General features: G+C 40.5%; 2 protein-coding genes across 2 annotated transcripts; both read left to right on the top strand.

Moving 5' to 3' along the window:
- Positions 1–2,630: 2,630 nt before the first annotated feature.
- Positions 2,631–7,626, top strand: LOC310737426 (ovochymase-2; the record flags this gene model as incomplete). Its single annotated transcript, XM_083561755.1, has 5 exons — positions 2,631–2,651; positions 2,730–2,756; positions 2,870–2,957; positions 4,964–5,115; positions 7,492–7,626. 5 exons carry the CDS (start codon positions 2,631–2,633, stop codon positions 7,624–7,626), a joined length of 423 nt encoding a protein of 140 aa, XP_083417881.1.
- Positions 7,627–7,772: 146 nt separating this feature from the next.
- LOC310737015 (tolloid-like protein 1) lies at positions 7,773–15,646 on the top strand. The gene is made up of 3 exons (XM_083561163.1): positions 7,773–8,200; positions 13,166–13,282; positions 14,996–15,646. The coding sequence occupies exons 1-3, from the start codon at positions 8,113–8,115 to the stop codon at positions 15,064–15,066; spliced, it is 276 nt and encodes a 91-aa protein (XP_083417289.1). The 5' UTR covers positions 7,773–8,112; the 3' UTR covers positions 15,067–15,646.
- Positions 15,647–19,955: the final 4,309 nt, after the last annotated feature.

Below are 19,955 nucleotides of genomic sequence, written 5' to 3'. Positions count from 1 at the left end.
GGTCTTCCTCTTTTCCTCCTTCCTGGTGGCTCCATCCTCAGCATTCTTCTACTGATATACCCCATGTCCCTCCTCTGCACATGTCCAAACCATCTAAATCTCACCTCCCTCAACTTGTCTCCAAAACGTCCAACATGCGCTGTCCCTCTAATAAACTCATTTTTAATCCTGTCCATCGTCGTCACTCCCAACGAAAACCTCAACATCTGCAGCTCTGCTACCTCCTGCTCCACCTCCTGTCTTTTACTCAATGCCACTGTCTCTAACCCAGACAACATCTCAGGTCTCACCACAGTCCTATAAACTTTCATTTTCACTCTCACAGATACTCTTCTATCACAAATCACTCCTGCTATCACTCTTCTCCACCCACTCCACCTTGCCTGCACTCTTTTCTTCACTTCTCTAACACACTCTCCATTGTGGCTGATATCCGTAAGCAGACTCCAAAATCTAGTGGAAAGTGGAAGAAATGACAAGAGCAAATTACCACTAAATGTGGAATGCGATGCCCAAAAAGCACATACCGTACTTATGAACAGGTGTCCGCAAACTATTGGCAATAAAGTGTATGTAGTTCTGTAAAGCTCAGCGAGTTCAATGAGTTCAATTGAAACTTTTTTTTCCAAACAAAACCCAAAGCAGTGCATCTTCTTTAAGACGTCGTTGTCAGCCCTGCTGTTTAGAGGTTACTTGGGATTTTCTTCAGGTGTTTCTGAAGCTCATAATTACCGTTATGAAGGTTTACGGATGTTGCCAGGCAACATTGCCGTGGAGATCCCACTTGGATCTGGTTGCGCAATAAGTTGATCATTATTTACTCCTAGGTGGCTAATGCCAGGGTTAACACGGAGCGTTAGGCAAGCAGAGCCGTTTCTTTGGAGCAAATAGAGTGGAGCATTGGAGCACCTGTTAGTGCATGTATACCTCCATTCTCTCTCTCTCTCTCTCTCTCTCTCTCTCTCTCTCTCTCTCTCTCTCTCTCTCTCTGTGTGTAATTAAGGCTTAAGCACTACAGCTTTAGTTTGAGCAGATGTGCAGGTGGAATAAGATCTTATTTTAACAAAAATAAAAAAGAGTAGATTTCCACACATCTTTGTACATTTAAATTGACAGTAAAACTAAATTACTTTCTAGAGGTTCAGAGTTTATAATCATATCAAATTATACAGTAGGAATTTCTAAAGAATGGTGGACGTAGATTAATTATTTCAAAATAATACTTTGGATCTGAAGGCTGAGGTTCAAATCCTGGTAGCTCCATGGATAAGATGTTTGTCTTCTCATCGGAAGGTCATTGGTTCAAAACCAAAGCACCACCAAGCCGCCACGGCTTGAGCAGGGTCCTCAACCCTCACTTCCTCACCTTTATGACTGAAATATTATTTAGTGGAACATCTTCCCAGAAGAGTGGAGGTTACTATAACAGCAAAAAGGGACTGGATGTGGAATGGGATGTTAAAAAAAGCACATCAATCTAATGGCTAATCTTTTGTCCATTATATTGTATAGCAGAATATGTGCATTATTGTAAACCTACAGCCTTACAGCGCACCTTAATGACGCTCTTTTTTGAAATATTTTTCCTCAGAATGAACCCCTTTGTACACTTTTCAATATTTTCCGTGGAAAGCTGCAGTATTAGTGACTCACGGCTGCAGATCTGAACATCTGAAGGTCAGAATACACAACAGTTGCTTTCTGCTTTGCAGTAAACAAGTACAATTGTGGGTGAGGGTGTGTGTGTGTGTGTGTGTGTGTGTGTGTTTACCTGATGTTGCAGTGTTAGCATGTTACAGTATGTACAGGCTAAAACCAATTCCCCAAATGATTTTGCTTTTTCAACGTAATATTCATAATCCTTCTTTGCTGAAAAAAAAAAGCATTTTTCTACAAAAGTTTAATGAAATCTTGACCTAAAGGTCATAAATTCTTGTTCTGTAGACACCCAGACCACAGCCTGCAATAAAACGTGACTCCTTTCAGCTCTTCTCTGTTTTATTGACTGACTAAAACGAAACCTGTTCAGAACAAATCCAGCTCATGTTCCATCTTTGACCTTCACATTCATGATTGTGTTTTCAGCCCAGAGGCTTTTTCCTGATGTCACATGTGTCTGGCGTTTACCAGACTGCCTGAAGCTTCCTGGCTCATGAATGAACATTGCACAGTAAACCTGCAGCACTCAATGAACTCCTGCAGTGCAAAATGTTCCTGCCTTAAAAGACGGGTAAACTCTAACAAGAAAATGTGACTAATAGTATTGTGTTCACATTAGAACCTTTGCTTCGGTAAATAAATAAATAAATAAATAAATAAATAAATAAATAAATATTCAAAAGTAACTCCGATGAACTTTTATTATTTCGCACTTCCAGGAGATGTTCCTCCAAAATTTCTCCCAGATTCCTCCCAGATTTAATGGACCAATCACCCCGTATTTGCTAAGCAGGGGTTTCTAACACCCCCATCTCCTGTATAAAAGCCTCAGGTTTAACTAGAGATGTCAAAGCCCATGATGTTTCTCTCAGCGTTTAGGATTTTTGCGATTCTCTCCTATCTCACATGCAATACGTGCGCTGCTCTACTTAACAGTAGGAACATCATTGTTAGCACGTTACCCTATATTCATGAATGCTCTCACAGTGAAGGTAATATTTTCATCCATTCAGGAGGGAAGTGCGGCTCTACAAGTCTATGAAGCACTGAGGATCGTCTGAGACTCACAGGTACTTTATGGTTCTCATCCCTGGCTGGTACGTACCTTCCTCACTAATACAGTGTAATAAAGTGAATTGAGGGATTTAAATGCGAGTGTGTGATTTTGCTCTGCCCTGATGAGTAAAGTGAGCTGTGGGTTTTCATCCAGGTGTCTCTAAGGTTCAGAGGAGCTCATTTCTGTGGAGCTGCCATCCTCACCAAACGCTGGCTTCCGACTGCTGCTCACTGCTTCCACAGCGAAAAAAAAGAGCTTTAACCCTATATTGATCATTATATATACATGCAACATGACTACAAAGGTTTGTATCTTACACTGTTTATGGATGAAAAACAGAAACACTTCGCTCTCTAGTCATTTTATAGAAAAAGAAAAAATATATAAATATTTATTAGTAAATGCACGATACATTTATTATTTCGAACGTTACTAATATTTGATGTGTACATCGATTTCTTGTGGTCTCGAGCGCGCTCTCTCAGCACCGCTGCTGCTACGTGAATAAGACGTATCACATCACTACGGAGACCGAGGCGTGGCCTATGAGTCACATAGAATACAGATTAACATGGCAGAGGTAGAGCTGCATCTTTCTGGAGGCAGAACAGAAAAAGAACGTCTGGATTTGTTTTTATTTATCTTTTTTTCTTTTATGCGATACAAACGCGTGTTCGTGAAAAGGGGTCATGAGTTGAAAATCAGAAGACACTTAAGTAAATTAATGATTTGCTGTTTTGCTGAATCAAATATCTGCACCATATTGAATTGCAGAGTATATAATATATTTTTTTTATTGCACCGTATTGCATTGAATTGAATCAAAATCCGTACTGGGGGGATTCGTATCACATTGGATTGGTAGATGCTTCATTAGCATCAGTTATGGACAATATATAATATATATAATAGTATTAATAAAAAAGATAATACTATTTACTTTCTATTTTATAATTTTTTATTTGATTAAATATTACTTAAATTTTTTATTTTGAATACTCTCCTGTACATTTCTGCAAAAATAAAAATAGTTATATATTATTAATATATTGAAACTGTATATTTGACCACCCACTGTGTCTAGCTTGTTTCCAAATATAGTAGCCAGTCAGCATCATCACCAGCCAAATGAATAATTAGAATCTTTTTAAATAAAAAAATAAATAAATAAATTATACATATTTATAAAGTAACCATCTTCCAATATCACACTGACACCACGAAGCTCCAGACAGCATGATGATTAAAAAGGTGGTTTGATTTGTTTTTATTTGACATGCTGGTGTCCATGCAGAGAGTTCCTGCATGGTGTGAAGGCCATAGTGGGAAAGTTTGACCAGAAAGTGGTGGATCGTGGGGACCGAGGTTTGGCGTGAAGAATGTGATACTTCATGAGCAGTACCATTATAGACTTCCTACGAATTGCGATGTTGCCCTACTGAAGCTGAAAGGACGTGTACACATCTGCAAGTTTTTTTTTTTTTAAAACACTGCACTATAGAATCTTATATCCCAAGATTCATCTTAAAATATTGTGTGAGGTCAGTTATTATAGGAAAGAAAATAAATATTGGCAAAGCTGCTGTTGATGAAAATACATCAACATTTTCTCACCAGTCAAGATTAAACTTTCTTTCGGCTTCTCCTATTAGGGCTCGCCACAGCGGATCATCCGTATTCGTGATCCACATGTTTTGATTTGGCACATGTTTTTACGCAGGATTCCCTTCCTAACGCAACCCCCCCCATTTATCCGGGCTTGGGACCGGCACTAAGAGTGCACTGGCTTGTGCAACCCTAATGGCTGGGTTCGGTTCCCTGACCGTGGATCGAACCCGGGCCATAGCTGTGAGAGCGCCGAATCCTAACCACTAGACCACCAGGAAACCCTGACCGGTCAAGATTAAAAATTAAATATTGTTGAGAATAATATGTTACTATTAATGGATAAAAAAAATGCAGTGTCAACTTTAGCACACAGAGAAAGATTTGTGGCATGATAATGGTCAAATATTTCAGGAATGCTTCAGTGTTGTGAAAAAACCCAAAGAAACTTTCCCTCTCAGGTGACTTTGCTCAGCCTGTTTGTCTTCCGCTTCCTGGTGAGATCTTTCCAAACGAGGAACAGTTGCATTGTTGCTGGATGGGAACAAACAAACAAACAAAAGAGAGTAAGAATAAAGAACCTTTTATCTTTTGACTTCAGTGGTATCTTTTTGTCTATTTAACAATTTTGTCTATTTTCAGGAGGTCGGATGGCTTTGGTTCTTCATGAAGTGCAGTTGGACCTAGTGAATCTATCTATCTGTGAACACATCCTACAGACCCTCAGACCAGGACTGCAAAACCTCACAGTGCTGTGTGCTGGTCCAGGGAGAGAAGAAAAAGATGCCTGCTGGGTACTAATTCAATCTTTGATCAACCACTTTTATAAAGGTGTTAAAAAAATCCACTTATCCAAAATGTAGTTTATGTACTGTATATTTTTGTAAACTGTTTTCCAGCGAAGACCAGGAGACTTGGATATCTTTCAGCAGTAGTCTTTATTGCAGACGAGCCTACACATCAGAGTGTACTGCTTCAGAGCTGCAGTCATCAAGTCCAACTGTAGGAACTTAGCATTTTGGTTTTATACACATTCTGGAGGCAGTCACTCCGAAGGAGAACAAAGCACTCCGGTGATAATTAAAAAAAACATGCAAACATAATATCTCTTTCTCAGACCACTTCATTATCAGAGGAATACAGAAAGGCTCACACAACTTTGGCATTCCCTCAGAACAGTGGTTAAATCGTGAGCAAATGGTCACCAACATGGCAGGAGACGGAGATAAGGCGATACCTTGCCCCTTGTATCATACAAGGGAGCATTTGGAGCTGGCAAACCTCCATCCAGCACTTTGTTTTTACCTCATCATCATCATGTAATTTAAGTTTTTACTTCATTTGTCTCCTAAAGATGTTTAACATGTGTATATATATGCATGTATAGTTCCCAATACAGAAGAATAAAATAAAACAACTATTTAAAAATTTACAATCCTGCAATATCAACCAAGATATTTCAATCTTTAGTGCTTTTTATTGAAGAAACATTTTCCATAAAAGCTGCAAAGAACAACAAGTTGTTAATAGGTGCTTCCTCAAACCTGGCTTGGTGTGTTTGGGGACAAAGTAGGACTTGATTTTTTTTTAGGATTTGGTGTAGCCATGAAAAGTTTGCCAGTATAGTTCACTATATACTGTATATAGTATAGTATAGTTCAGCATCTTTGTCAGCGTCACATTGGATCCGAAGCCAATCCTAGAAACACTGGGAAGTGAAAGGTCAGTTGTTAAGACGTTGGACTTTAGATCGGAAGATCATGAGTTCTAATCCCAGCACCACCCAGCAGTGACAGCTTGGTGGTGCTGGAATTAGATCTCTTGAGTAAGGCCCTTAACCCTCATCTGCTCAGTTGTACTTACTCATAAATTCTAATCCCAGCACCACCAAGCTGTCACTGCTGGGCCCTTGAGTAAGGCCCTTAACCCTCAACTGCTCAGTTGTACTTAAAGTGACTCTAAGGGCATAATGCCATAAATGTAATTGAGTGAGTGGGGTATACTACAGGGGTCCCCAAACTTGGTCTCTCAGGCTGAATACGAACATTTTAGAAAATCTATTTTTAAATATATGTTTTACTTATATCAGGTGTGTATTGAATAATCAAGGTTTGCTTTCAAACTAAAAATCCCCCTAGTTATTAACGTAGCCTACTTTCTTGTTAGATTCACCCACCAACCAACAGAATGGTGCATTCAACATAACGTTCCATCGTGATCAAGCAGGTGCTCCTGCATGCGAGCCAGAGGGAAAATGTAAAGAGACAACAAAATGCTTAGGAAAGAGATTCAGAATGCAGGATATTTAACCGAAAGTGATCGAATGATTGTTTTTTTTTTGTTCACGCCAAAGAAAACAATCTGCGCAGACATTTTAAAACCCGCAACAGAGACAAGTATGCCAGCTTGCAAGATCAATAATACTGGTTGTCACTCCGGCCCAGAGTTACAGATCCCAACCCACTCCCTGTTAAAGAAAGAAAAAATAACCTTGCCCTCCCAGAAAAAAGTTTGGGGACCCCTGGTGTACTATAACTGTCACGGATAGATCAGGCAACGTAGTCAGGAGCATGGAAGCACAGGAAACAAATGCGATAAGTAGTCCGGGTGATCTATGGTAGTAACCTGTAGATCGGACCGTGAGTAAAGGGGAATAGGGACCTTATAAAGGGGACGGGAAAATGGAGGACAGGTGTAGGTGATTAGTAGGTGGAGGACAGGTGTAGGTGATTAGTAGGTGGAGGACAGGTGTAGGTGATTAGTAGGAGGAGGACAGGTGTAGGTGATTAGTAGGTGGAGGACAGGTGTAGGTGATTAGTAGGAGGAGGACAGGTGTAGGTGATTAGTAGGTGGAGGACAGGTGTAGGTGATTTGTAGGAGGGAGAGGCTGAGTGAGAGCATGAACATTGGAGGGAGGCGTGACTGGTGGCTCCCTGACAATAACTATGCAAAAATAAGTAAAAACCATACAGATAAAAAAAAAAAAAACAGCTGAGATGGGTGGGCATCTGAACCTGGGTAACTTACTTTAAGACTGTCTTGAGACCCCCAAGGAGGCACTGGAAATTATATCTGCAATAACCTTCTAGTAGTTTGCCATCCTGTCCTCACCAGAAGAAGTGGATAAAAATACATGACTTATGAACTAATGAAATTAATCCTTGGCACAGGGAGACTCGGGTGGTCCTTTGCTGTGTCCACGGGCTAATGGACAGATGGTGGTGGTCGGAATCATGTCTTGGGGCAAAATTTGTGGATGCAGCTGGATAAACAACAAGATGAAACCTCCGGAAAGTTTTGCTTAATCTCCGCAATAAAATAGACACAGTTTGGCAACAGGGTTCAATGTATGTATACTTTTCTGGGTAGTTTCCCCATTTATAAGACGAGATCAGATAAGATAGAACTTTATTAATGCTGAAGGAAAGACTTTTGACAGATTGTTTGTGTGATATTCCACATGGCACTATATTAACGTATATTGTAATGATTGTAAAATTGTAATAATTTATATGGCGCACTGACGCTGTCAGTGTTTACTGTCACAGCTTTGCTCTCTACAGAAAGAGGAGAAGTTCTAGAGTTTGATGGCCACTGAAAGGAAAGACCTCCTGTGGAAAGAAAGCTAACGTGGTTTTGCTTCACTCAGAGAAAGTCATCTTGACAATGAGTGAGTCCAGAACGTTCACTTTATAGTAAGGTGTATAAAAAGACTGACAATAAATTATTTTTGTTTTGTGGGCAGGGCATGCTCCTGGTCTATCACTATACCAGAGGGGAAAAGAATTTTGATGGAATACCTGAGGTTTGACCTGGAGAACCACCCTCAATGCCAAAGTGACCATCTCACAGTGTTTGCTGGTGAAGGCCTACCTATAGGTGAGTAGGATGTGGAAAAGAAAAGGGTTCCGTAAGGGTTTTTTGATTGGTTGACGGTGCCAGTGGAAACAGAAATCCAGGACCACTGTGAGTCCGAGTACAACCTGGATGAGATGGCAGGCCATCAAGCAGGTTTTTGGAAGGATTTAGAAAGCCAAATTAAACATGGGCAGAACAAAAGAAACTCCACGTTGACTGTAATGTGAGCAGTGTGGTCAAGCGTGCATTCCTATGTCATGCCAGTTAGTGCTTTACAAATAAGTAAAGTGTTAGTACAAATAAAACCTAATGATGAATCAACATACTGAAAGGTTTTGAAAGGTGGAGGAAACCGGAGCATGCAGAAAAAGTCATTTAGACTAAATATTTGTCTGACTCTCCACAGACAATTGGAGTATCTGAGTTTAGGATTAAACAAAGAACCCTGGACTTATTTTACCAATTGAAAATCAGGAGGATGGTTTTATTTGACATGGTTACATATTATAATTTTAGCCGCGTGCTCTGAATATACTGTAACCAAATGTATTTTTACTCTATTTGTAGTCAGGTCAGTTTTGTGGCAGCAATCCCCCTGCACCAATGCTTATACACTCCAACACCATCGAACTTCAGTTCATGTCTGATTTCAGTGTCTCAGGCTCAGGTTTCTCCATTCACGTCAGTGCTGTCAAAGATGAGTACACTTTGGGTGAGTTGGAAATCAGGTATCAAAACCAGTCAAGCCACCAAGCTATAGCTAGCCGAGTGGTTTCCCAGAAACCCTGATACAGTACATATGTCTGTAAATATGTCTGGTGGTGAGAGGAAACATGGCAGTGATGATTCGAGGTGATAACAGAATAAGTTGTGGGGCCTCATACTTGCATGCCTATTGGTGGTATTGCATTCAAATATTATGGATGTAAGTTGCCTTGGATGGGATTTTGTTTCCCTTCGGTGGCATATACAACATTCTACAACAGTGGCATTGTTCTGCCTTAAACTGGGAAGGCATTTGACCAAGACAGCTTTTTTCCCCTATTGTATTTGTATATCATATTTAACAGTAAATATGGTCACAAATCATCTTTACAGGAATCCAGATATTGGTTTTGAACCCTAATGAACAAGAGTAGAGTGGTGAAGGAAAACCCCCCCCAGAGAACACCCAAGTGCAAAATCTATAGAGGATACAGGCTCAAAATGAAACCTGTCCTCTTCTGGGTGACACAAATAGTGATAGATAGTCATTAGGACTTCCAGTAAGACTGCGTTATACAGTATATACAAACCAAAATAAATGAGGGGTCCAGGGACAAGAGGTGCCCTCTGACAACATTGCTGGTTCCACTGTGGCCTCATTAAATGTATAATTCAAAGTAGTAACAAAAAATCAACAAAACAGAAATCCAAAGTAATGTGTAGTCTAAAATTTGGGGTGGAAAAGAAGGGACTTCATTAGACATTAAAAACCTAAATGCAAATTCTAATGGCAGTAATAATCTGTCGCCAAGAGACATTAGATAATACAATTTGTCTAATTTCCTAACCAGCAAGTACCAAACCCTGGTCCTGGAGAACACCATGTCCTCTGTTTGATCAGACCACACAGGGCCAGCCTTCGCTCCCCACCTACATCACTGAGCCTCGGCTGCCCATGACCCTGTCGCAGGTTAAACACGGTTTTTTCCTTGGACCACTTTTCATAGATACTGCCCACTGCAGACCAGGAACATCCCACAAGAGCTGCAGTTTTGAAAGTCACAATTTTGTCAAACTCCTTACATTTGCCCATTTTTCCTGCTTCTAACACATCAACTTTGAGGACAAAATGCAATTGACAGCAATTGACTTGCTGCCTAATACCCATTAACAGGTGCCATGATGAAGAGATAATGAGTGTTATTCACTTCACCGCTCATTATGTTAAAATGTTATGCCTTGTCAGTGTATATGCAACAAACTAGGTTATTTAACTTCATGAAGATCTGTTACAACCAATTTAATATTTAAATGTACACAAGTTCCATTAGCCATTAGCCTCCATTAGCCGACAGTTCGTTTCTCCAAACATTCAGCTGAAATACTTTGCCACGCTTCTTGTAAAACTTGCCAAAGATGTTCTTCACAAGTTGGAGATTTCTTTCTTGCCATTCCATGATAGATATCACTCCAGGTGACTGTTTGCTCTCTAAATAACACTCACATGGATGCTTGGATGTACACGTCGGCTCGTTGCCTTGTTGCATGGAAGTAGTTTCCAATGAGCCGCAGTCCAGACGGAATTGCATGGTGTGATGGTGAATAAATCTCCATCCTTTCCTGCTCCAAAACAACCCAAACCATTAAGTTTTACTTTCATGTGTGACTGTGGGTGTGAGGCAGTCGGCTTTTTTCTCTCCTGTTCTCAATCTTACACAAGATAAAAAGATGTCAACATTTGAATTCCACCGAACTTATACCTGTTTTATTTTTTCATAGAAACCAAAAGAACATACATGTGTCTGTAATAATATGATAGATGACTAGATGTTTCCAAACCTTTGACATTTATTATATACAATGTCTAATTTTATCATCTTAGTACCCACATATTTATGTCATTAGCCCTAGTCTTGAGTGCTAATTATTTATAATACTCTGTCTCGTTTGGTTCAATGTGTGCAGCTCACTACACAGGTGTGCGCTTGTCCCTAGAGACGGTTTTGTCCCTTGAGACCGCCATCGATGCACTTTTACTAAGGTGACGCAGCACAGGTGGGTCCTGGGAGACCTTGTGCTGGTAGGGTCATGACCATAACGACAGCTGTGCTTGAGGACGCCACACAAACACACACACACACACACACACACACACACACACACACACACACACACACATACTGTATCCCCTGAGAGTCAGGAATAGTGGATCAAAACAGCACTGGCATACTTTCTCTCTTCAGCACATGACCTCTGGTGGAAAGAAACATAACACCACACCATGTTTGTATAGCATGCAAACTGGCATTGTCTCCTGGGAGAGGGGTGTGTGTGTGTGTGTGTGTGTGTGTGTGTGTGTGTGTGTGTGTGTTTTGTGCTTGTTCATGCTTGGATCCACCAATACCTCCTCTTTTGTGTTTGTTCAGGACCAGTCTGTCCCCGGCGGTCCTACAGAGCCCTGACTACCCACGATCCTATAGCGACGATACCCACTGCCGCTGGGTAATCTATGTCCCCGAGGGTTATGTTGTCAAGGTAACATGGCCTGAGGATTATGTTGAGGGCAGTAGACTGGCACGGTCAACTCGTCTGTAGACATGAATGCATTCATTGGCTGTGTGAATATGCAGTGAGAGTGGAGACCTCGCGATCAGCTTTCCAGGCCAGAGAGAATGTGATACTTGTTTCCATTAGTGTAGGGCTGAGGGGTTTACCTTTTTAGGTAGATGCATACTGATTCACACTTGGGGGTGTGCTATAATAGGGAAATTATTAGCAATACGTATGCTAGGTATGATACTAGTTGAATATTTTTCTGTTATGGTTCATGCTGTATTGGTTTATTCCTCTCATACTACAGTAATCTGATGGCATTTTTATAAATGAAAGTTTAGCTGTTGAATGTTTTGTGGTAGGTTATCATTCAAAAATGAACAACAGTACAGTCTAAGACCAAAACGGTAGATGCAGCACCAAAGGAAATTGGAAAGACAAAAGCAAAACTCTGGTCAAAAAGTCAGAAATACAGAGGATTTATCTAAAACAAAAAATACACAAACCTTTACAACCTTAAAAGTGCATGTCCATGCACTTTATGTCGTGATGAAAAAGGAAATAGAAATCGCAAACAAAGATGTTCAAAATTCAACTGAGGGTGCCCCCTAGCAGTCTGGTGTATCATTATGCTAGTTCCCAGAGAAACTACAAACTTTTTTGTGACATAATACTTATTTATAGCTTTATCTCTGATTGTTATAAAGCAACAAACCCTGGAGACTCTTGAAATAAATACTTAATAAACAGCTATTTACATGAAACTTGACCATATCTGCAATTGCCAGCAACAGGAAGTGACAGCTCATTGATTGAGTCATTGGCCTTTCAATGGGTAGGGTTGCAAGTTTAAATTCCAGTACCATTGCTGGGCCCTTGAGCAAGACGTTTACCTCATCACTTGTAAAAATGAGACAAATGTAAGTCTGGACAAAATGTGCAGGGAAAGGGGAAATTTTGCAACCAGACTTGGCAACAAATTAATGGCGAGAGGTTCTAAACGAGGTCCCAAAAAAATTGCTGACGCCCCAGATTCACCAATTCCTAGTTCCTCAATTTTCTGTTTCCCATCCTGTACAATAAATTACACATTTACCGAACTGTCACCTCCTGACCAACCAGATTTGAGAACTGAACAGTGCTGTTACAAATGAGCCCATTCTTGTGAGAACACCATTACTGAATTAATAATTGTTTGTCATAGTTTTGTCATTACAGACATTGGATCTGTATCCACTCCTGCTTAGTGGGTTCATTAATAATTCACGGCTCTATTTGCAGTGTAATTGGTGTATAAGGGACAGTGTAATGTTGCATAACTAAGACACTGCTATCTGCACCTGTTTCAGCTTGACTTCATCGACTTTGTTTTAGAGGAGTCTGAAAGGTGTCAGTATGACTCACTGTATGTATTCGGAGACTTTAAAGACAAAAAAAAAAAACCGGTAAACTGACCAAAGCTGCTCTTTCTGAAATGTAAAGCTCCACAGCACACTTAAGTGACACTGTACGTATGCTAATTATCAACATGCTAGCTAGTGTTGGATATACATTCAAATTTAAAGCTTAAATTTTTAATCAGATCATGAAATGACCCATAAACTGATTCTAGATGTAGTGATTGAATGACTTCCTTTGTTCAAATCCTCTAGAAATTTCCGCCATGGTATGAATTTAGCGTTATAGTTAAATCGCTCTCTTTTTTGTTCTTGTGTTTATGTGGGAAAGTGGTCTTGGGCGGTCACAGCATTCCTCCCCCCCGGGTGATGGTTTTGCAGTTCATGACGGACGCCAGCGTGTCTGCCCGGGGCTTCAGCGCTAATCTCTCAGTCATCAGCAAAAATGGTGAGTGCATCAACAAACACAAACATGCAGAGCTGGGGCTCATCTTAGAGCCAACAAAACAACTCCCACTCCCACGCACATACTTTGTATACATTAGAAATACCATTGTAATGCTAGCAATATACAATGGCAGGTTAATTCGTAGCAGATTGGCACATAGACAAAAACCAAAACATTTCTCTTGAAAAAATCATCATAGGTTTAAAACACGTCAATATATAAGCGCATCTTATTTTCTGTTAAATATTGTACAGTATAACAGAAACGCAGATTACAATAAAAAGAATTACGAATATGAACACGCAATATGGACAAGAATTTTTCTACATGTAGTTCCCATTCCCTCTTATAATAAGCTCCACTCTTCTGGGAAGATGTTCCACAAGATTTTGTGAAGATTTGTGCTCATCCAGCCATAAGGGTTTTAGTAAAGTCAGGTACTGATGTAGGTGAGGTGAGGAAGCCTGCGGTGCAGTCAGTGTGATCATCCCAAAGTTGTTTAATAGGTCAAAGCTCTTTAGCAGGAGATCTTTCACTCCAACCCATGTATAGCACATCTTCACAGAGCTGGCTTTGTGCACAGGAGGCATCGTCATGCTGGAACAGGTTTAGATCTAGTAGTTCAAGTGAATGGAAAATTTCATGCTACCGTTTCCAAAGACGTCATATGCAAGTGTGTGCCTCCAACTTTGTGGTAACATTTTGAGGAAGAACCACATGATTGGTCAGTTGTCTCAATACTTTTGTCAATATAATAATGGCAAACGTTGACTCTAGAGTAGTCTTCATGATCAAACTATAAATCGGATTTCAATTAAATGAACATGAAATCGTTTCTTCTGTGTATAAAATAGCACTTGATCCAGCACATCATATTAGTTTTGATATTTCGTCACACCATTTGAAAATCAACACCTGAACAAAAACCAGGGATACTAGGCAAAAAAAAAAAAAAAAAAAAAACAATAACCAAAAAGTGCACGAAAGACCATGACAACGAGAAGAAAAACGGGCAACAAACAAGCTTTTGATAATGAGGTGGTGACAAACTAGAAATTATATAGAGGTGCTCATTAAGGACAAACAGGAAACAGGTGCTTGTGTTTGCGCCATGTAACAGTCATGTGATGTGCAGGTGATGATGGGTAATGTAGTATCTTGCCAAATGTATTGCTTAGATCAATCAAAGTCATAGAATCATGAAGTTGGAATGATAGGTTGGGTCTCATGGATCAATTCACTAAGGTGTTTCTTTATCCAGTGAATTGTTCCTTTATTTGCATTGCTTAGAGCTCACTTTTTCGCTTTAATTGTGTGGTTTATAGCCTCATAATATTCGCTCCTTGAGACGAGCAACGCCTTTGATAAACATAATGCCTCCTATGATGTCTTCAACTTGCAAACAACTTAAGCACACCATTTAACCATTAATATTCTTCACATTCAAGATTCAACCCATGCAAGACACTAAAAGCCTGATAAAGCACTTGTGAAGGGAATTATATAAAGGAGACACACTGAAAGTCTGGAGGTCTTTTTTCTGGTTAAATATTGTACTTTCTAAGATGCAACCTTCAAGGGTTCTCCCACACATCTGTTTTAAATAACCTGAAAGATTATCCTGTGTGGAAGTGTCCTCTTTATGGTCAATAATCTAAAACTCTCATGCAGCGAATTAGGTCATTAGATCTCATCTGCCCTTCCTGTCCACAGAACTCCATGATGGACAGCATGAGAACCAGGATGAGGAAAAACATCACAACAGCATTTTTCTTCTTCTATAATCCAATAGAGTTTTGTCCCTTTTGTACACTTTGCATTAGATAAAATGTATGCCCAGTTGCCAGGTCTGTGTTTTTGTGGATTCTGAATTTATAGTACTGAACTATATGTGGTTCTTCTCCAAACTGTTACCACAAAGTAATGTCTCTGACGATGACTCAAGGAGACTCAAACCTGTTCCAGCATCATAATGCCCCTGTACACAAAGCCAGCTCCATGAACATCTGCTTTTCATGTGTTGGAGTGGAAGACCTCCTGCTATATTGAAATCTATTGAACACCATTGGAATGAATGTGAACCCTTACTGCAACCCCAGACCTTCTTACCTAATCTACATCAGTACCTGACTTTACTTACACCCTTGTAGCTAAATGAGTACATCTGAAATCTCCATAAAATCAAACGAAACATCAACTCAGAAGAAATGGGGACTAAACAAGCCCTTTTGTATTTTGTATTTTGTCTTATTAGAAATGTAGAGTAAAAGGAGGAGTTTTACTGGTACTGGCATCAGATTTATGCAGCGGATTCATATTTTGACTGGAGTACAAATATTGTTTCTTCACTTCTCCTCATCTAGTAAAAATCTTATTGATCTCATTTCAAGAGCAAGAACAGATGGTGTATTATTTTGATCAGTCTAAGATTATTTATCTTTTTACTTCGACTGCTGCCCAATCCTCTCAGCACCGGTCCCTTACGGTCCCTCCTGCAGGTGGTGAGCCCACGGGAAGGCGGCCCCATGTCGCTCTGACGTCACGGTCCTTGGTTTATTTTTCTCGTAAGGGTCCCCTGGAGCATAGAGGGTTAAGGGCCTTGCTCAAGGGCCCAAGAGTGGCAGCTTGGCGATACCGGGGCTTGAACCCCCGACCTTCCGATCGGTAACCCAGCGCCTTAACCGCTGGAGCCACCACTCCCCCAATAATCACACTTATTTATTAGTATTATTTTTTTCCAATACTTGCTTTATATCAACACCAACACATTTATATGCAACCTGATAACAACCTATTAGACATACAGCAGTCTAAGGAATCTGTGCTGTGACTGCTACTGTGTGTGTGTGTGTGTGTGTGTGTGTGTGTGTGTGTGTGTGTGTGTGTGTGTGTGTGCGTTCCTCTCAGCGCCATGTGGAATTTGTCACGGCTTTGCTGCTCCTGAGCAGGACGACTTTAAGGCAGCAAAGACTCACAACATCTCTGTATCTCTGTGTATATAAACGAGTCTGACACAATCATCACACACACACACACACACACACACACACACACACACACACACACACACACACACACACACACACACATACATGCACACGCTCAGTCATTTCATCTTCCCACTTCTAATTTGAACTCTTGTACATTTATTTAAAAGCTTCTTTCACTTTTTGTCAGATCCTTAACCTTCCTCTGTTTAATCCTCTCTCTCTCTCTCTCTCTCTCTCTCTCTCTCTCTCTCTCTCTCTCTCTCTCTCTCTCTCTCTCTCTCTCTCTCTCTCTCTCTCTCTCTCTTATACTCTTTCCATTTTCAATATTTATTTCTCTCCTGTTCTCTTTATGTTTGTCCATTTATATTCCATCTCTTCTCCTTTATTCTCTCTTTCCCTTCTCTCTTTCTTTCCCTGCATATTTTTCTTGTCCGACCCTTAACCTTCCTCTCATTTTCTGTTCTCTCTCTTTCCCTTTCCTTCACACCACATTCTCTCTCTCTCTCTCTCTCTCTCTCTCTCTCTCTCTCTCTCTCTCTCTCTCTCTCTCTCTCTCTCTCTCTTCTCTCTCTCTCTCTCTCACTCACTCACTCTCTTATATGGTCAATATTTCTCCTTTCCTCAACTACTCCCTCCATATTTCCTCATATTTTTTTCCCCTCAGACCATTGACATCGCTCTCTACCTGTCTATCTTTGAATTTCCTTTCTCCCCTTTATCTTTTTTCTCCTCTTGTTCTGTTTTTCCATCTCTTCTCTTATTATATCTTCCCTCTCTCTCTCTCACTATCTTTTTTATTATTTCTTCTTATCCTGTCAACAAAACACTAGTATACCTCCTGGTTAATAATCTCCTTCTCTCACACTCACCTTCCATACCAAACCTGTCTTTCTGCCTCTTGTTGGTCAAAGTGTCCTGCTTTCTGGAAGCTTCTGTGCTGTGGAAATGAAGGAAGGACATGCTAATGCTCTGTTTACCCAACAGCCTCTGGGAGAAAACGTAATAGTGGAGAGTAATGCATGAAAGCCTGTTTGTGCAGTACCTGTGTGTGTGTGTGTGTGTGTGTGTGTGTGTGTGTGTGTGTGTGTGTGTGTGTGTGTGTGTGTGTGTGTGTGGGTGTGTGTTTGTGTGGGTGTGGGTGTGAGATGACTCAATGTGACATTTACAGTTACAACATGACAAACATCTTAGCTGACAGGAAACGGCTTAAACTCCCAGTTCACACACCCTTTCACACATTTAAGAGTTGCTGGTCTTGTGCTTTATATGTACAAGATGTACATTGAAAAGATAAAGAGACGTGTGTGTGTGTGTGTGTGTGTGTGAAGGGTAGAAGTGTAGATCCTGCAAAACCATTCCAAGTTAAAAGTCACAAATTAGAAGAAAGTAGAAGAAAGCCGCTCACATCAGGATGCATGCTGGAAGGGTAAGGAGGCAAAATAGAGGAAGAGGAAGAGGAAGAAGAGACCAGAGACACATTTCAGATGAAATTAGAGCCACTATTGTGGACCATGTTGTCAATCATGGCCTCACAATGGCTGAGGCGGGTCAGAGGGTACAGCTGAATATTGAAAGATCAACTGTGTCTTCAATAATTCAAACATTTTGTAGTGAGAACAGGAATGTAATTCACCAGTGTGGACTGTGCTGTTATAGTGTGTGTATACATTCTGTAACACATTTAAGTATAAATGTATTGCATTAGTGCATTTTTTCCACACAGGACTGCAGAATTACCTCATGGGGTGGCAGAGGACCCTTTTTTTTTTTTTAACACCCCAACAAGAGAAGACTATTTGCACCATGGTCCGAGCAAACAATGGCATTAGGCTGAGGGAAAAACAAAAGACTGTTGTAGAAGACAATAATGTCTTTGAAAACCTTCAGTCTGTAAGCATCTCAACTATCGACAGGGTGTTGAAAAGACACCACATGAGCATGAAACAGCTGTACCGCATACCATTTGAAAGGAATGGTGACAAAGTGAAGGCACTACGATACCAGTATGTACAAGTAAAACATCTATGAGCATACAGTAACACAAATACATAAACTTTTTATATAGTGATTTATATATATACTACAGCATGTGTGACCTGTGTACATTTGCTATAGCTGTAGGAAAAAAAACATGCAATATGTGTACATTTGATATGAAATGAAATGAAAATGCATAATTAATTGGTTGTCTCCTGGGTTGTAGCGTATAATAGAATTGCCTGTGGCTGTGGATGAGGCTGAACAAAAGCAGAAGACGTGGTTGAAATGTCATCAGCCACAGAGCTACTGTTGATTTACCAGGCCAGGGGGGAGGAAATATCACTATGTGTGCTGCTATGTCAGAGCAGGGTGTGCTATCTCATATTCCCCTTTCAGGCCCATACAACACACAGCATCTCCTCACCTTCTTAGAGACCCTCTATAGGGCTCTCATCCCTGATGATGAGAGAAGTCCATGTCAAGTTGATTTACCAAAGAATGTGATACTTTGGGATAATGTGAGTTCCCATCACACCATCAGGCAATGGTTTCTGACCCATTACAGAATGCTGATGCAATTTCTCCCACCCTCTTCCCCATTCCTCAACCCAACTGAGGAGTTCTATTCAGCATGGAGGTGGAAGGTCTATGATTGCCAGCCACATACTCAGATGACTCTGCTGGCTGCCATGAATGCAGCATGTGAGGACATCACAGTGGAAGCCTGCAGAGGCTGCATAAGACATTCCAGAAGATTTTTTTCACGCTGTATTGCAAGGGATGATATCTGTTGTGTTGTGGATGAGAATCTGTGGCCCAACAGACTGGGACGTCAGGGGGTATGGACAGATTGCACTGTACAGTTATGCCTAAGAAGTGTTTCCTATGTTTACCTTTTGGAATTTGAAGTTGTGTCTTTTTCTTTTCAATCACAATAACATTATATTGTAATTTTTTGTCAGTCCACTTTTAAAGAACAATAAAGTCTCACAATCAATATCCCACATTAAGTCTTCTTCTTCTTTCGGCTTTTCCCATTGGGGGCGCCACAGCGGATCATCCGTCTCCATATCAACCCCCCCCCCCCCCCGTCCTCTACATCTGCCTCTTTTACACCAACCACCTGCATGTCTTTACTCACCAAATCCATGAACCTCCTTCTTGGTCTTTTTTTTTTCCTCCTTCCTGGTGTCTCCATCCTCAGCATCCTCCCACTGATATACCCCATGTCCCTCCTCTACACATGTCCAAACCATCTCAATCTCACCTCCCTCACCTTGTCTCCAAAACGTCCTACATGCGCTGTCCCTCTAATAAACTCATTTCTAATTCTGTCCATCGTCGTCACTCCCAACGAAAACCTCAACATCTTCAGCTCTGCTACCTCCAGCTCCACCTCCTGTCTTTTACTCAATGCCACTGTCTCTAAACCAGACAACATCTCAGGTCTCACCACAGTCCTATAAACCTTCCCTTTCACTCTTGCAGATACTCTTCTATTACAATATCCCACATACCGTAATGTGTAAATTCGTGCTGTTGAAATAGAAATTTTCTTCTTAGAAGAAATTCAGCCTTGTGCATTTTCAATAATTGTAATCCCAAACATAGTTTACATCAGGAATACTAAAATAAATATAAAAAAAAAAAAATGACTTCACATTTTAACGATCTAGTTTTTAAACAATGACAAAATGACTTTT

This window comes from Silurus aristotelis, assembly GCF_946808225.1.
Source record: "Silurus aristotelis genome assembly, chromosome: 14".
NCBI classification, from domain to species: domain Eukaryota; kingdom Metazoa; phylum Chordata; class Actinopteri; order Siluriformes; family Siluridae; genus Silurus; species Silurus aristotelis.
Note: the sequence above shows the minus strand (reverse complement) of the source record. Positions and strands in the feature narration are given on the sequence as shown.